At 44.7% G+C, this 19314-nt stretch overlaps 1 protein-coding gene across 14 annotated transcripts in view; it reads left to right on the forward strand.

Moving 5' to 3' along the window:
• KCNT1 (potassium sodium-activated channel subfamily T member 1) overlaps positions 1–19314 on the forward strand; it is a 200063-nt gene that overhangs the window by 97994 nt on the left and 82755 nt on the right. For 3 of the 14 annotated variants that reach the window (XM_083485756.1, XM_083485746.1, XM_083485757.1), the window contains exon 2: positions 19269–19310. The exons of the other annotated variants lie outside the window; for them this stretch is intronic. In XM_083485756.1, the coding sequence (XP_083341882.1) occupies positions 19269–19310 (42 nt within the window). The remainder of the gene's footprint in view (positions 1–19268; positions 19311–19314) is intronic. 14 annotated transcript variants of the gene reach the window in all.

Here is a 19314-nt window from a genome sequence, read left to right on the forward strand (position 1 = left end):
CTGGGGGGTTGAAATGTTCTCTTATTGGTTTCTGAATATTGCAATTTCTGATGTCCAATTTGTGTCCATTGATTCTTTTCCATGGGATTGTCCTATGTATCGATGCTACTGGTAGATTAGATTAGTTTAGGTCTAGGAAGATGTCTCAAGCATTTGATGCAAGCAACCATTTGATGCAGAAGTCCTGAAGTGGGAAGTATACATGTGTGAATCTAACCTGAGTGTTGGTTCTTTCCATGTATCTTAGAGAAGGAATGCAGTTGGGCTTGCTGCTGTTTCTCTGTCCTAGGGAGCTTTTTCTTAGTGCCTTTTAGCTCTCTCAAGAATCTCCATTCCTGCCAAGTACGAAGTTAGTCTCTCAGATGTAAATTCCCCTGGAGAACTGAGCATTGCTGATCTGAACTGCTGACCTGCAAGATTCCAAAGCTAATGCCTTTCGCTGCTAGGAAATTGCTTTCATCACAGCAAGAACTTGCAATAATGGCAAATGCATGCATTTTTATTATTACTTTGTTTTCATTATTTATTTATTTTGCATTCCAAGTGCTGTAAAATAAAGGCTTTTAATTTGGGCCAGAGATGCTGCTGCAAGAAATGTATTTCAATGGAACCCATTGATCAAAGTCTATGGAACTCTGGCCTTGTCTCCATGACGGATAAAGCTGTGAGCGACTACTAGTTATGATGGCTACGTCTTACCACTCTACATTGTCAATAGGCTGCTGAATATAGGTTGCTGGAAATCACATTGCCAATAGGTTGTTGGGAATCACAAGTGGGAAGAGTATTGTTGAATTCAGGTCCTGCTTGAAAGCTTCCCATAAGCATCTAGTTGGGGGAAGGATATCAGTGGAAGGATATTCAGCTCCTGAAGCCAATCCAAAGCTGCAGACGGCTCTGGGCAGGCGGAATGCTCACGCGGCTTCGGATTGGCTGGAGGAAGTACCTGCACCCAATCCGAAGCCTCGCTGCCTGCGGCTGAGGTAAACCTGGCGTGGCCATGGACAGAGAGGCTGGTGGGCAGGCAGCAGGTCTGGGCTGTGCCATGGGCATCATGCTGGGTGCGTCGTGGGGCTTCAGCTGGAGCTTGGCACGCCTGCTGGCCCCACGCCTGGCACCCGGCTCAGCACTGTTGCTGGTGGCGCGCTTGGTGGCAGCACTGGAGCAGCTGGAGGGTGAGCTGCGTGCCACCTGCCCGGTGCTCTGCATGCGTGGCCTGCTCGCTGACCTGGCCTTGGACGACAGGCCACGGTGCACTCCGCCTGGGAGCTCTGTGGAGATGGGCCGATGAAGTGGCTGCTGCTCGGCAACAACGCCGGTGAGCGGGCGGTGCCAGGATGTGCTCCTGAGCACGCACAGAGTGTGTTCCTTCTCCAAGTCAGGAGGCAGCTGTGGGACCAGCTTGCAGGGTATTTATATTTTTCAAAATATGGTCCGGCAACCCACAAGGTCTGAGGGACAGTGGTCCGGCCCCTGATGGAAAAGTTTGCTGAACCCTGCACTAATCTCCATGTGTTCTGGGCTAATTTTGTGCTGCAGCAGGGAGTCTCTTCCACTCCTATAGGCTCCTGATATGATTTGGGACCCTAGGAAATCAAACAAGTTGGCAGAAATGAAAGAGAAGACTTGTCAAGTGATGGAACTATGTCTACAAAACTCCCTTCCAACTGAGATGTCAATCAATCGAAATATTTAAAGGCTTTTAAAAAACCTATTTATTCTTGCTGGCTTTTCCTTGAATTTATGCTGCTGCTGCTGCTGGCTGGCTGGATTATTTTGTTATATAGATGGAGCTTAGGAACATTACGGGTGCAGATTCAATTACTGTGCTGAAGAGCAGAACAGAAATGAAAAAGCAGGTTACCACAACAACCCACTAAAAAAGAAACACACAAAGGAAACCCCAAGGACAATAAATCAGACCATCATCCCAGCAGCTGCTCCCATAAGAAAATAATAAGAGTCGTGCTTGATCAGACCAAAGGCCCATCTGGTCAAGTACCCTGTGACATTAGCAGAATTGAGTGCATGTGATTGGGTCAGCCATACCAGAAGAGAATGACCAGGGCCTGTAGCACAAGCTCAGCTCAGTATATCCTACTACGTGGCAGTTCTCAACCTGTGGCTCCCCAGATGTTGTTGGACTACAACTCCCATCATCCCTGAGCTCTGGCCTTGCTAGCTAGGGGTGATGGGAGTTGTAGTTCAACAACATCTGGGGACGCACAGGTTGAGAAAGACTGTTAACAGAGAGAGGCAAAGGCGGGCACATATGGCCCACAGGCCTGAGGTTCCCTACCCTACCCTAGTCATATCCAAAGGAACTTTTCTCATAAGCAGAAGCATAATATCATCCAACATAGAGCTGGGAGCAGCCTCCTCCTCAATCCAGGTGTTGGTACGGGATGTAAGGATATGTAGGCAACGGAACTACGTATGTTTCCTTGGTGTTGTAAACTTCTGGGGTTTTGAAAAGTTGCAGGGATGATAGAGGCAGTTTGGGGGGAAAGGGTATCCTCTGTGTCACAAGCCATGGTATAAAGGAGAACAAGGCAGCATTGGTGGTAGACGTGTTTCCTAATTGCAGTGGTACCTCAGGTTACATACGCTTCAGGTTACAGACTTCACTAACCCATAAATAGTACCTTGGGTTAAGAACTTTGCTTCAGGATAAGAACAGAAATCGTGCTCCAGCGGCGCGGCGGCAGCAGGAGGCCCCATTAGCTAAAGTGGTGCTTCAGGTTAAGAACAGTTTCAGGTTAAGTATGGACCTCTGGAATGAACTAAGTACTTAACCCGAGGTACCACTGTAATGAAATATTTATTTATTACTTGCCATTATGGTTTTGCAATGCATTTGGAAAACCCTTGCTTGCTTTATTCAAAGCAGGCTTTCTTTTGAAATGTAAACTGTAAAGGGCTCTTAGGAGTTTGGGTTCCTTCATATCATTGCTCCAGGGACTCTTTCCAGACAAAACTTTTTGCCTGTAGCTCTTAGATTCAGATACAGCTGGTCTCCTCCATTCATAACAGCCTCCCAGGCAAAAGTCCCCTCGGCTATCCACCCCTTCTGCCTTCAGAATAGGTTTTCCTCAAACTGGTGCCCTTAAGAGCTGGTATTGATTGAATGCTTTGGGGGGGAAACAATCCAACCACATAACAATTTATCATCATACATAATGTCCAGGAACATCTATTTTCTTTTTCTCTCACTCACTTTGCATTTCCAGGAAAGTGGCCACATGGTTCTTCTACTGATCTAACCCACGCTTAGGGAAGCTTTTTCAACTGAAGGTCCACATTCCCTTCTGGGCCACCTTCCAGGGGCCACATGCCAGTTGCAGGTGGAGCAATGAATGTGAATTTCACCTTTGTGCAGTAGTTTCTACACACATTCACATGCTCCTCGCGTTCCTCCATCAAGGTAGAGTCATTCCCAGAGTTCAAGGCAAAAACACCCAATGATGTTATAAAGCGATGCCAGTGTGTGGTCTGGGCAATGTTGCAAGAACCAGAAAGAGGCCTGCATTTGGCCATTGGACCTGAGGTTCTCCACACCTGCTCTAGTAAAGCTAAGGTAAAGGGACCCCTGACCATTAGGTCCAGTTGTGACCGACCCTGGGGTTGTGGCGCTCATCTCCCTTTATTGGCCAAGGGAGCTGGCGTACAGCGTCCGGGTCATGTGGCCAGCATGACTAAGCCACTTCTGGTGAGCCAGAGCAGCACACAGAAACGACGTTTACCTTCCTGCCAGAGCGGTACCTATTTATCTACTTGCACTTTGACGTGCTTTAGAACTGCTAGGTTGGCAGGAGCTGGGACCGAGCAACGGGGACCCATTGCGGGGATTTGAACCGCCGACCTTCTGATTGGCAGGTCCTAGGCTCTGTGGTTTAACCCACAGCGCCACCCACATCCCTTTAACCACTAATAATAGTAATAGTAGTGGTAGTAATAGTTGATGATAATGCATCATTATTTCTCAGTAATCCTTACAACAGCAATGTAAGGAAAGCCAATATCTCTGCAGATGTACACAACAAAGAAGGATGCCAGGGTCTCTAGGATCCCCTTTGACATGAGACCTGAGCAGGGGGGCTGGCTGGGTCAGGAGGAGTGACCTACAGAAAACTCCAGGTCGGGATCCAGGGCTCTGCCTCTGGAGGTGTTGGAGGCAGGTTCTGGCTCTTCCACTTTGCCTGTCACACCATCAACTCCACCTTCAGAGTTGTCAGAAACTATGGCCAGCCTCTCCTCTCCGAGGGGAGGAGGTTACCCCACTTGTCCAATCTACCTCTGAGGAGGCAGCTGTGCCTCCTCCATCACCCAGGTCATGGAGGCACCAATGCAGGTGTGAACAGACAGGGGCATGTTCAGCCTTGTTGGCAAAGTTGTAGGTTGCTTCTCCAGTGTAAGGATCAGAACCGCTTACTACATTAAGTTGAACCCAACCCTTTCTCTTATAACAGAGTTGCAAGGTGTGTGTCATAGTTGGGTCAACTTCTTTGCTTGTGTTGTTATGTGTAGCACCAGCTGTGCCTTTGAACAGTGTTTTGCCTATGTGTTGCAGTAAAGATTTTGGTAGAAGCTGCACCATGGGTTCCAGTTCTTCACTGAATGGAAGCTGTGACACTCTTCAGCTTCCTCTACCTGTCTAGGGAAGACCTTGCAGTACTCATGGTTGCCTGTCTCTGTGTTGTTTTATCTGTGCTTATCTCACCTTTCCTGCTGAAGCTAGTTTTCCTTGAAGGAGGAAACTTGGGAGGGGTGGAGGAGTGGGGACAATTAGCCCGTCTCCCAGGAGAGCATTCAGGATTGCCAATGATCAGAGGTAGGCTTACAGAAACCTCCATATTCACGCCGCAGGTGTAATGCTTTGGCTGTAATTTGGTGGTCCGAATGGCTGGCAAGTATCGCTCTGCTTCTCTCCAGCCCCGTTTTGTCAACAAGATGTCCTGCAGCCTGAGAAGCACTTTCCTTCCTGCTCGGCATCCTGCAGGGCTGCGGGAAGTGGGCAGGTCGCCAGTCTCCGAAATGCCACTTTAGCTGCAAAACAAGATTAGGGAGATGTAATTGGTAATTTCTATCTCACTGCTCCCATTTCCTTCACTTGGCTGTCGCAGGGGCACTTTGTAGTTTGGTCACCACCTCCCTGGGTGATTTGACACACTGTGTTTTACGGAGGCTTGCATAATGGCCCTGAATCTGTCAGGTGCTCTTTAATTTTCATTCATCTCTTTCCTCCAGGGGATTTCCCCTCCCCTTTCACAATGCCTAGTCAGTGACTGAATTATGTTTTAATAACTCAAAAGAAGCCAGGGCAGGGGGTGCTGAGTGTACAGAGCCACTTAGGAGCAATCTAACATTCTTGGATCTCGGATAGATCTCTTGGCCACCTGTGCAATTTCACTAACAAGGCAAAGTCTTGTAGTTTGGAACACTGTGCTCTAGGTGCCACATGGCCCAACTATTTTTGTGTGCATACTGGCTGTTAGACGACTAAGGTGGTACACCTGTGGGGATCCATGCTTTACTAGGTTAATTGACAAGAAGATTAAATGTGATGCGAGTAGACATAGGCCTGGTAATCATACCATCACAGAATTATAGAGTTGGAAGGGACCCTGTGGGTCATCTAGTCCAACCCCCTGCAATGCGGGAATCTTCAGTCCAATGTGGGGCTTGAATCCATAACTCTGAGATTAAGAGTGTCATGCTTTACTGACTGGACATTACTATTGCTCATATTGCAGCATGTACTTGTTCTATGCTTGTTTTACACTGTGATATAATTTGAGGGGGGCGGGACTGTTAGATCAAGTCCCAACAAAGCCAGGTGTGAAACCTCTTAATAGTCAGAAGAGCTATGATGCCAAGACTAGTCAAAAGTGCAAGATGGTAAGGCCCAAGGCTAATCCAGTTGCAGGTAGTTCCAAGGGTGGAACGGGTGATACAGGAGTGTACTATGTGTATGACATCTGTATGGTTGTTGCAGTTACACTGATGACTACAACACGGTTCATGAATCGGGGGAGGATGTTAGGATTCTTGCTCCGTGTTTGCAGTCATGAGATTGTTGTCTATCACATGACGGTGTGGAGCTAAGTCAGAATGCTCCAAATGTGTTATATATAAATAAAAGTAGATTAGCCAAAATGCTGAGCTATTGAGTCTGTTACGCAAACCGCTAATACTATGCAGGATCGTAAGTGTGCTGATGCTTCTTGGTATCAGTCGCTGTGATGTTCGGGCTGAAGAAATCTTTTGAAGCTCCCAAACGATTAACCAGGAGGGAGAGAACATGCCAGTCAGGTATGTGTCTCTACCAGAGTCCTACACGAGAGTAGGATGATCCTAACATAACTGGCCAGTCCAACATTAGAAGATTGAATAATAAAGATTTTGGGATACAGCTTATGTGGGCAAACTAGTCCGTATTACACACATAAGAGAAGTTAAGAGAAGAGAGGGAGCTTTGCATACTTCTTTATGTCACCCCTCCTACTAAAGGTAAAGGGACCCCTGACCATTAGGTCCAGTTGTGACCGACTCTGGGGTTGAGGCGCTCATCTCGCTTTATTGGCCAAGGGACCTGGCGTACAGCTTCCGGGTCATGAGGCCAGCATGACTAAGCTGCTTCTGGCAAACCAGAGCAGTGCACGGAAATGCCATTTACCTTCCCATCGGAGTGGTACCTATTTATCTACTTGCACTTTGATGTGCTTTCTAACTGCTACGTTGGCAGGAGCAGGGACCGAGCAACAGGAGCTCACCCCGTCACGGGGATTTGAACCACCGACCTTCTGATTGGCAAGTCCTAGGCTCTGTGGTTTACACCACAGCACCACCCACGTCCCCTCCTACTAGCAGATGTCAAATAAATGCATTCATGCATGCTTAATTCGGCATTCATTTATTTGGCTGTCAGAAGCCTTGCTCCTTGGCAGAGATTTGGAGTTGAGTGTGATGGACAGAAGATGCAACCCTGGTCTCAGATGGATATTTAGCTAACTATCCAGGACTCCATGGCAGTGCCAGCTCCATAAATTTTACCCCTTGGTAAAGGAGGTGGACCTGGATTTATCCCTTCACTGCCATTATTGCCAACTGCTGCTGCTCCCCAGCCTCATGATAAATATGCATAAAACTATGCATGACATGGAGACAGTGAACTGAGAAAAGTTTTTCTCCCTCTCTCACAACACTGGAACTCATGGACATCCAATGAGAATGAATTTTGGAAGATTTGGGACGGATAAAAGGAATCATGACTTCACACTTTGCGTAGTTTAACAGCAGAACTTGCTCCCACATGAGGCTGTGATGGTCACCAAATTGGATGGCTTTAAAAGAGGATTAGATAAATTACTGGAGGATAAGGCTATCTGTGGCTACTAACCCTGATGAATATTGTTATGAGTTCGTGGGTGGCAGACTCCCTGGATCCAGTAGGTGTTGGAATTTCATTAAGGCTTGGGGTATTAAACTGAGTGTAAAACAACCCCTAGACCCAGCAAGTGTTAAGAGAAAGTTGATGGATAATGAAGAAAGCAAAAGAAGGGGAGGCCTCTGGGACAGATGGCAAATGAGTAGGACCCCTTCTCCAGCTCTTAAAGGGTTAGAAAGAAAAAGCCGTAATCTGAGGGCAGAGTTTGCTGTAATGTGGCCTAAAGGAAAAACCTGCAGACTGGAAAGGCACAGAGAGGCATGGCTGATTTCTGCTTGAAATCAGGCAGCAGCTATGGGAGAAGCTAGACCCTTTTGGGGTGTTGATGCTGTGAACCCTTCCATCATAAGCTCAGGATATACAGTGGACACTCGTGTTGCGAACGTGATCCGTGCGGCAGGCACGTTCACAACCCGCAGTGTTCACAACTTGCAGCGCCACATCTGCACATGTGCGGGTCGTGATTCAGCGTTTCTGCGCATGCGCAAAGTGCGATTTACAGCTTCTGCACATGTGCGAGTGCCGAAACCTGGAAGTCACCTGTTCCGGTACTTCTGGGTTCGGCACAGTGCACAATCCGAAAACGCGCAACCTGAAGCGTCTGTAACCCCAGGTATGACTGTATATGCATGTAAATTGACCATAAACCAAAAGACATCACAGTCTCCACTGTTTCTCATTGCCAAAAGGTAACACAAAGCCTGGGTGGGCACCTGGAACCCCTGGAACCTCTCACCTCTCGGGGATTGGGCTGGCATGCGACACTATGTTCTATATCCATATTCAAATCCCACACATCTTACTGGGTTGTCCCAACCACTCTGGGCAGCTTCCAACGTATAAAAACATAATAAAACATTAAACATTTTCTTTAAAAACTTCCCTACACAGGATTGCCTTCAGACGGCTCGGGGGTCAGATAACGCCATATCCTCCAACATTTCTCCAATGAAAATAGGAACATCCTAAGGAAAAGTGGGACATTCCGGGCTCAAATCAGAAACTGGGACAGTTTCTCTAAATCAGGAATGCGCCTGGAAAATAGGGACACTTGAGGGTCTGCAGTTGCTGGAAACCACAGGAGGGGTATTATTTTGTTGTTAACAAAAACCAAGCACACGAAAGACACAAAAATATGTCAGGGGAAAATACAGAAACAAATCTGATTTACAAAACAAGCTTGTGTGTACAGCTAATTAAAAGTTCACTTACCTATTTCCTTAGTGCATCATTCTCTTTCTCTTACTGTGTCCCTGATTCCTGCAAACTCCCCAGTGTCTCTTTTCATCAAGGCTTCATATTTGCTGTTCAGTTGCCCCTGAGACACTCCTCTTTCTCTTTCCAAATTGGCTTAGGGCCACCTGTTTACCAACAAACAGCATGTCCCTGGAGTAATATGCTGAATGAGAATGCACAGGAGCCCAAGGAAATGCCAACATTCACTTGTGGAAATAATCACTGGCTTCTGGAGCCATAAAAGCCCAAAGAATGAAAACAAAACAACCAGTGGCTATGTTTGTTCAAACAGGCCTTCTGGGTGCCACAACCCATAAGGATTAAATAGCTACTACTCAGCCTTTCTGAGTTTTGATAATAACTCCCACAGCAGACCGGAAGTGGTTTTAATTGAAGGCAGCAATTCAGACTGGGATAAACATAATAATAAGCATGAGGACCACATTCCTTTGTGGGCAAACTTCTGGGGGCCATGCAATAGCGGTAGGTGAGGCAAAAGCAGGTGTGGCCACAAACTAGGGATGGAGAAGGCAGGCGTGCTGAGTAGTGGGAGCTGAGGGTGTCTTCAGCCCCTCAATTTTCAAAGAGGGGGCTGAGCCTCCCAAAAAACCTTCAGGCCTGCTCCACCTCTTCCCTCCCTGACAGGGAGAAGCAGGTCAGGTGTGGAGCTCAGCTCTGAACTCTCTATTCCTCACCTGGCGCATGAGTACCAGCATCGTGGCGGTGGGGTCGGGGCGCCTGCACGTGTCCCCCCCCCAGCACACAAGCACTCATGTGCTAAGCAGGGGTGGGACACCACGTGATGTGCCCCCCTCCATGTGGCGGGCAAGTCAGCGCCCCTGGGAGAAGGAATTTGATTCAGTTCACACTTATAGGTTAACCTATCTAAGTCATACTTCCCAAAACAATATGTGAACCAGAAGACAGCTATCCTTTGCAATTTGCACTGTTCTGAAATTTGCAGTGCAGTTCTCCAGCTGAGTAGTGTGTTAAAAAAATGCATGCTACTTGGGTAATGGGTGCGTAAGAGATATATATCAGTGAAAATAGCATACAAAATGTGGGTTATTTGGGGGGTGGGAATTGCTTTGCAGGAATGTGTATTAGACAAACTTGCAAATAAAGATGTACAGTGGTACCTCAGGATGTGAACGGGATCACTTCTGAAGCCCTGTTCGCATCCTGAACAGAAAATAATACGCGTCTGCGCCTGCCGCGTTTTGCCGCTTCCACACATGTGCGTGACACGTTTTGCCGCTTCCGCGCATGCGCGTGACGTCATTTTGTCTGTCTGCGCATACGCAAGTGGTGAAACCCAGAAGTAATGTGCTCTGTTACTTCCAGGTCGCCACGGAGCGCAACCTGCGTATTTATCTCGAGGTATGACTGTACTCATTAGGAGAAATTCATGCTAAAATCATGGTGAATTTTCAGAAGGACTTTTTTTTTAAAAAAAAAAAAATCAAATAAATGTGGAAATGTGGGAAACTGAACTTAGGCACCATCTGCACTATACACCAAAAGCACTATCATGTTACTGTAAAGAGCTGTGGTTTCCCCCAAAGAATCCTGGGAACTGTAGCTTAAGGGTCCCGAAAGCAGCTAAGAGACTTTATTCTAGGAGAGCTACAATTCCCAGAGTGGTTTAGCAACCAATCTTTCCCTCCCAGAGAACTCTCGGAATTGTAGTTGTGAGAGGGGACCAAGGGTCTCATAATAATTTCCAGCACCCTTAAAGCAACTACAATTCCCAGGATTCTTTGAAGGAAGCTACAGAAAAAGAGGGGGCCAAACTCCTGGGGAAACCCAAAAAAACCAGTTCAGTGAAAACTGAGCAGGTTTAGATGGCATGGAATGCTAATAGTTTGGAGGGAGGGAGTTGAAAACTTGTGGGAGGCTTGAATCCTGAACAGCAGCACTCCACACTGAATCCCTGCGCCTGCCCTACAACTCCCTCTTGAAACTAAATACAGTGGTACCTCGGGTTAAGTACTTCATTCGTTCCGGAGGTCCGTTCTTAACCTGAAACTGTTCTTAACCTGAAGCACCACTTTAGCTAACGGGGCCTCCTTCTGCTGCCGCGCGATTTCTGTTCTCATCCTGAAGCAAAGCTCTTAACCCGAGGTACTATTTCTGGGCAACTGGATTCTGTAACCTAAAGCGTATGTAACCTGAAGCGTATGTAACCCAAGGTACCACTGTAATGCCTTTTTGGGAAATGATGTCTATGGTGAGCATTGTGAATCACGGTTAGGAAGGTCTGATTTTCTGATTAGTACTTTTTATTGAAAAAAATGTATCATCTTTCTTCCCTGGTGGAGCTCTAGTGCTGCCTATTATCTATTACGAGAATGGGGGAAAATATTAATTTATTTGTACCTATCCTCTGAACACATGGTTTCAATGTGGTTTACATCTCTACCAGGGGTAGAGATAAAATCAGACATTCCTTCCAAAAATAGGGTCTGCTAGACACCCTAAAAATACCATAAAACAACTTTTTTATTTATTTTTATTTTTATTTTAAAAAGCAGATTACATGCCTGGGGAATGTTAGCTTTTTTCTAGCCCTATTTTTTCAATGATAGACCTTCAAAAGGCCTGCAAAAGCAAGTTATATCTAAAAAGAAAAGAAAATCAGGACACAACAGCTGGCTTCCTATTTTTGTAACATTTTAATTGATCCTAAATAAAGCAGGATGGGGACTCTTTTACAAGCTTGAAGGCCACATTCTCATCTGAGTGACCTTCCTGGGGATGTGGGTGTCTACATGCCAGTGGTGGGTAGAGGCAGAGGCACAAGGGGACAGAGCAAAACAATGTAAATTTTACCTTTGCACAGCAGGCAAGTTTCTACACACATTCTTCACTATCTTTCATTCGGATATGTATGACCAGAGTTTAAGGACATATTCCAGCCAGGCAAAAACACTGGGGGCATGGAGCAAGGCCAGTAAAAGGTATGGCCTTAGGAGAGTTCTGAGAGCCAGATAGAGAGGCCTGGAGAGGCACATTAGGTCCCCAGGCCCGAGACTTCAGCACCCTTGTAATACAGTGGTACCTTGCTTCTCAAACTTAATCCTTTCAGGAAGTCCGTTCCAAAACCAAAGCGTTCCAAAACGAAGGTGCGCTTTCCCATAGAAAGTAATGCGAAATGGATTAATCCATTCCAGATTTTTAAAATGGCAATTTAACATGAATTTTACTATCTAAAAAGAGTGTTGATCCATAAAATGAACGCAATAAACAATGCACTGCAGTCACACAATCAATCAATCAATCAATCAATCAATCAATCAGTAGCTGAACTGGGTTCCACACAGTCACAAATACAAAAGAGCCACAAAAACAAAAACGCAAAATAAACAGCAAAAACAGACATACCTCAGCATAACACTCAAACCGGAAGTGTTGCACTCAAATCGGAAGCGTAGCACTCAAAACGGAGCATGCTCGGCTTCTGAAAAATGTTCGCAAACTGGAACACTTACTTCCGAGTTTGCAGTGTTTGGGTTCCAAGTTGTTTGAGTAGCAAGGTGTTTGAGAACCAAGGTACCACAAGTATTGCCAATTGTAAGCTGGGAGGTGGGGAGGTTCTCCCTCTTATCCACCAACACAGCTGTCTTTGCTTATCAGGTAAACCAGCAAATAGTTTTGAAACATCTAGTATTTAAAATATCATAGAGTGATCTCTTATTTTAATTATTTCAGCTTAGCCATAAGACAAACATGGTATATAAGAAAGTGTACCCAGAGAAGGGACAGGATAAGCTGGAGGAAGACTGTACACCAGCCGTGTGGTGGAGGCAGAGGTGGAGAAGAGGGGGAACTTAGCTCTGATGATGTTGTTTTCCATAAAAAGATCTATGGCATCATCTGCCAGTGACAGACTTCTCTTGATCTAGCAAGTGACTGAGGTGATAACGAGGCTTTCAAGTTTTTCACTAACAGTTTTTGACAAATTAGCATAGGCATGTGATTGAGGTGATAATGAGGCTTTTGAGTTCTACATGAGGGAACAACACAGAGGAAATAAGAAAATCCACACTGGCTGTAGTTTTGGACAGGGCAGCTACAGGGGCTGTTATGATGGGCTTATACATTTCAAATTTTACCACTATACTGCTGCTGTGTTTCTCACCTGACCTGGCCATTGGGTAGCTTCTAGCAGCTGCAGTAAGATTTGGAGATTAAAACTAAGCTCCTTAAAATTACTTTTTTGTTGTTGTTCATTGCATTACAATCTTCATTTTAAGTGGAACCCGATTATCAGTGTTATTTATCTAGAAAAAGAGGTGCTAGACCTCAGGATGAACACCTCCCTTGTTCTCTTATGATGGCAATGGTGCTCACCTGAGAGGTGCCGCAAGTGAGTTCCAGCAAGTTCCGGTTGAAAAAAGCCCTGCTGATTATGAAGTTTACATAGTTTGTTGAAAGTCCAATCTCTTTACTTTTGTGTTTCTTGTAAAATGGCCTCTGTTTCTTTTTGATTTCATTTTTAAAATCGTTTCATTAGATTTTAACATTATCTGGTTAAATGGTTGTAACCCGTCCTGGGACTTTGTAGGTGACAAAGTTCTTAAACAAGTAAATTCAGGGAAGTAAAATAGCTTTTGAAAAAGGTGTCTCATCTTAATAGATTTGGTGGTAACGGCCTATTGCTGAATACCAGTTGTTGGGAATTGCAGGTGGGGAATCTGGTTGGCCATGACAGGGAGTTGAACAAGATAGACCTTTGCTTTGATCCAGCAGGAATCTTAAAAATGTCAGAAGAGCTCAGCTGAATTCAAGAAGCTGGTACATTTTTCTCAATGTGATGCACATCAAAGTTTTCTTGAGCCACCTAAGTTTGATTTAAATGGGTGTTGTAGATCTGCCTTTAGGGGGCATCCTCAGCCATAAAAATTCTCTGGAAATTACTTAATATCATTAAGAGTGGATGTTTTCTACAACGTCAGCAGCTGTCAAACTTACACGCTGGGAAATATGCAGTACATACATATATTTGTGACTATTTGGAATGGAAACTTTCCTCTGATTATAATGGTTTCTTCTTATGTCCATTCATCTCTTGTCCTTCACTCTATCCCTGTCTCTGTTTCCTTATTCCTCTCTCTCTCTCTCTCTCTCTCTCTCTCTCTCTCTCTCGTGGATAAATAATGTAAGATGTAAAATGGATGTCCATGGAATAAATTTGGTGCAACCCCACCCTCTGCCATGCTAGCAGAATGCTCCCCACCCAGCATATTTAACTTTTTTTAAAAAATGCAATAACTTAACTTGCAATCCTGTACACACCTAGGAGTAAATCCCATTGTACTGTTAATGAGAGTTACTCCTGTGTTTCAATATTTGCTTCAAAAGTAGCACATTTAGTGCAGAGGAACCATGCCCTCCCACCATTAGTATTATTATTTTAATTGCCCCACTAAACATTATTTCATCAATTTACTGTGACTACCCTGACATGAGTGATCAGAGAAAAGAACCTTATTGGTCAAGAATAGCATGATTAAAGTTTTCCTACCTCTCTGATAATACTAGAACTAGATCCAATGAAGCTGAATGTTGGAGGATTATTTTTTTTTTGTAACATTTTTTATTAAGTTTTAACAATGCACAATATAAAAGAAAAAATACAAAGACAAGAACAAGAGAAATATAAAAACACAGAATACATACTACAAAATACAACAATACAAACATTAAACACAAAGATACAAAAATGTATACATTAAAAAACTAATAATAAAAAAGAAAAAGCACATATAAAAAACCCCCACAAAAATTCCCTCTTTCTTAATTTTATATCTTAAATTCACATATTTTCCTGACTTCCTCACATCCCCCATTCTTGTATCCCTTTTAAAAGTTGGTTCAGCAAATTCATAGCCCTTTAGTTTATCTATTGTTGGTTTAATCTTAAATTTTATCTTGTTGCTAGAACCCTCACAGTTCATTTCAATGTCATTGAATGTTGGAGGATTTAAAGGGACCTCTTCACAAAGCACTTAGTTAAACTGTGAAACTCACTGAGCTACATGAAGTAGCAATGACCAGCAACTTGGAAGGCTTTAAAAGGGCATTAGACAAATCCATGTAAAATAAGATTAACCATGGCTACCAACCTCCATAGGGACGTGGGTGGCGCTGTGGGTTAAACCACAGAGCCTAGGACTTGCCGATCAGAAGGTCAGTGATTCGCATCCCCACAACGGGGTGAGCTCCCGTTGCTCGGTCCCTGCTCCTGCCCACCTAGCAGTTCGAAAGCACATCAAGTGCAAGTAGATAAATAGGTAGCGCTCCGGCGGGAAGGTAAACGGCGTTTCCGTGGGTTGCTCTGGTTCGCTAGAAGCGGCTTAGTCATGCTGGCTACATGACCCGGAAGCTGTACGCTGGCTCCCTCGGCCAATAAAGCGAGATGAGTGCTGCAACCCCAGAGTCGTCCACAACTGGACCTAATGCTCAGGGGTCCCTTTACCTTTACTAACCTCCATGGCTGTGTTCTACCTCCACTATCAGAGGCATTTTGCCTCTGAATACCAGTTCCTGGGAATCACAAGCAGGGAAGTGCTTAGGTTCTACTTTCAGGTTTCCAGCTAGCCATCATCCTGAGAACAAGATCCTGGGCTAGATGGGTCATTGGCCTGATCTAGGCTCCCCCTTTTTCTTCCTCCTTTTTTGCCCTCAGTGTGCTTGCCCTCAATTGCCCACACTACCATTGAATCCAGCTGGATGTGACAACTCATGAGACTTTGTTTATGAACATGCGCTATATCCATGGGCATAGCCAGGATTTATGTTAGGGGAGCAGGCTTCATGTTGGTTGGGTGCAGAACCTCAGTTAGTTAAGTATTTTTATTGATTGACTTGACTTGGGGGGGGGGGCAGCTGCCCCCCTGCTCTCCCCCCTTGGCTACACCCATGGCTGTATCCTCAGTGTATAAGTAATACCAGTATTGGTATGCAGTCAGAAAATCACATGGACTGGCTCAACCAATAGGAACAACGTAGGCAAATGAGGGTGAGGACTGTGGAAATGGAGGAAGGTTGCTGAGAAGAACCTTGTCAAGACACCGTAAGAATGGGAGGTGTATTTTGGCACTTCCCTGGGGAAAATGCGGTAAAGGCATTTCAAATCATGTAATTCTCCTTACATTTTTATTAAAATTTTAATTTTTAGTAGCTCAGTAGACAGAGTAGTACGTATAAAGATCCACACAACAACACAAATCCCATCACTTGCCCTACCATGACTTTTCCATGAGCTTTGTCAAGCTTCAAGAATGACAGCAAGATCCTATAGATGGGGCCATAGCTCAGTGATAGAGCACCTGCTTTGCATGCAGAAGGTCCCAGATTCAATTCCTGACATTTCCAGGAAGGGCTAGGAGAGAAACTCTGTTTGAAATCCTATGCAGCCCCTGCCAGTCCATGCAGACAGTACTGAGCTAGATGGACCAATGGTCTGGCTTTAGTGCAAGGCAAACTTCCTATGTCCCTAAGTCGCCCTGAGTTCAGTGTGGCTTACTCTCAAATAAGCAAGTATTAAGATTGCATCCAAGATGACATATACATGAACGTTGAACCAAGTGAGAGGAAGGGGTTAAAGTGGCACCCCAAACACACTGAACACAAAATAAAAGAGTGTTCCTTAGGGGAGTATGATAATCACATTACGCTTTCAAGTCTAATGCTAATTGCTATGGAAACAAGTGCTGAAATGCACCGGGAGAATCGTCTTATCCTCCTATTATGCCTGTGCAGATGAAGAAAGTACAATAAATATCCTTTCAAAACTGAAGCCTGAGATTGACTCACATGGTACTGCAGCCTTGTGATACGAAGACCAATACCCCTTCTGTCAAATCCCTTCTTGGAATTCACCTTTTACGTGACCTCTTTGACGCAACTCAGAGATGGGGAACCTGTGGCCCTCCAGATTTTTATTTTGTTTACTCCAACTCTCATCAGCCCCAACCAGCATATCCAGTGGTTGGGAATGAAGGAGGTTGTAGCACAGCAGCATCTGAGAGGCCACATGTTCCCCATAAGCCACTTTTCATTGGTTATAAGCCACTGCAGTTAAGCCTGTATCTGGAAAAGGATGCATATTCTTCCCTCATTTCCCTTACTCTCTTATCTCCCATTTGTTGAAATTATCCCTTATGCTCTTATACACATTGATGGTATATAAGGAGGATAAAATATGCATTCTGTGTATGAAACTTGGCAACCCTCCATACACAGATATCAGCTGTGTGTAATCGGTTTCCCAAGCAAATGTCGGTTGTGCAATCAAACCCCACCCCCCAAGGATCACCCTGCCTTGATCCAATAGTTGCATGCAGAACTTCTGGTGTCCAGAACAGTTTTATATAGACAGGCAAGGCATGACCAGTGTGTGAAACACACCCAGAGGATGCCTGCAGATATGATTTCTGCTTCTCATCCCAGCACACAAACACACTGATTGTGCACAGATTCCAGTTATCTGAAGAGTGCACCAGGGTGTAATCTTGGAATAAAGCCCCATTGGACTTGATTGAACTGCTGAAAAGGGTTCCTCACCCCTCTGTTTGATGGTTCTTCACTAAAAAGGAGATATGAACTTCAGTGCAATAGGCCTGAACAATAGTCAAAGCAATCCCAAATGAGCATAGCACAGTTATAAAATATTTACTGTACTCACGCTGACCTAGCAGAAGAATGTGACAGCTCTCAGTAGCAGTTCCTTGGTCTATGAGGATTATTTCTACAGTGAGTACACAGACACACACACACACACACACACACACACACGTACGTGCTACAGAGTTTTCAGTAGTACTCTTCAACTACCTTCACTGGGGATTAGAATGTGCAGAATCTTCTGGCAGTCAGAGCCTGCAGCTGGTGAGCACTCCCTTCTGTCTCTCTGTATTGCTGATATGACTACTGGTATCAGTAGTCGTGCAAGTGATGTGCCCTGCTCATGCTGAACATCAGAATTCAGAAGCTTTTATTCTGCCCCTCTTCCAGTTTCTAGTGAAGAACCATAGAATCAGACAAATTAATTCCACAGTCAACTCTACATCAGCCCAGTTTGAGCTTTGGGGTTGGGCTTACTTGAAAGGCAATGGATACTAACATGGCATATTCTGGGGAAGCAGGAAGTACATGAGCCTCACACTTCCTGTCTCCCTTACATCTCTGTCCCATCTGAAACAGAATGTCCACACACATACCCCAGATCTCTCTTCATTAGAAAAATCACAAAGGAATATGGACGCAAACTTCCTACTCCTTCCAAATGTCCATTATGGTCACAGAAATTCCATGTTTTGGGGTGGGTCAGGGATGGAGAACCTGTGTCTCTCCAGATGTTTTGCTGGACTACAACTGCCATTAGCCCCAAAGTGTATAACCATTGGTCAGGGATGATGATGGGAGTTGTTGTCTGACATCATCTGGAGGGCCACAGGTTCCTCACTCTGGTTGTCTGCGTTACAGAGGAAGACCACTTTTCAAATTAGCTAATTCAAATTAACAATGTCTGATATTCAGAAGTCCCAAGAAGAGTTTGTATAGCAGGGATAGCAGCTATGGCCCTTCAGATCTTGCTAGACTACAACTCCCATCAACCCAGCCTATATGACCATTGGTCAGGCACTGGTAGGAGCTATAGTCCAACTACATCTGGAGGACTACAGGCCCTCCCTCTTTGAGGTAGAGAGTCAATTCTATTTACTTTCTTTTTTTATTTTTTTATAAATTTTTTATTGATTTTACAAAAATTTTTAACACAACACAAACATGTAAAAAGACATACAAACACGCATAATTTTCATAACCTTTTTTTCATAAACCTCATTTCTCAGACTCCCCCATACCTCCCCTTTCTGCATCCCAATGTCCAAAAATTTTCAGCAACTTCTAAATAGTTCTATCAAAGATATGTCTTCTTAATCTTTCCTTAAATCTGATCTTATGTCACTGTAACCCTTTCATTCTCAAAGCCTCGGCATTTTAAAGTTCATCAAGTTTATAATAGTCCTTAAGATAGATTTTAAATTTCTTCCATTCTTCTCCCGTCGTCTCCTTCCCCTGGTCACGGATTCTGCCGGTCATCTCGTCAATTCTATTTACTTTCAGGGTGAGGCATGCACTTCTTTAGCCACATGGGTGATACTTCCCTATAGTCTCCTGACAAACTACTCTAGCCATGTCTCTAGGATTGGACAGTGTGGATTTGGCCAATCTGATACTTTTAAGTTGGCACCTCCTGTCTTCCGTGTTTTGGTAATGGAAGGGGCTCTATTATTGTTCCAACTCCTAGAAACCTTTGAACACTCATAACTGAGATGGTTGTGGGACTGGAATGTGGAGAAGCAGCTCTCATGCTACTCCATTGAAGTAGTCCTTGGTCATCTGGGTGGTATTGCCTATGGTAGGAAGGTAGAAATATGCTCTGTCTTCCAGTGCCAATAGATTTTTGTATACCACTCCATCCTGTCCAGTTCCACCAGTTGTGTCCAATAACCCTCTGAATGTTCTGTTCATGTGTGTCTGACCTGTTAACGCTCCTTTTGCCCCATGTCTGTAGGCCACATACCGAAGATTTCAGTATGGATTCCTCCCTTTCACAGTAA

The sequence above is a fragment of the Podarcis liolepis genome (assembly GCF_965112155.1).
Source record: "Podarcis liolepis genome assembly, chromosome: Z".
Taxonomy (NCBI): domain Eukaryota; kingdom Metazoa; phylum Chordata; class Lepidosauria; order Squamata; family Lacertidae; genus Podarcis; species Podarcis liolepis.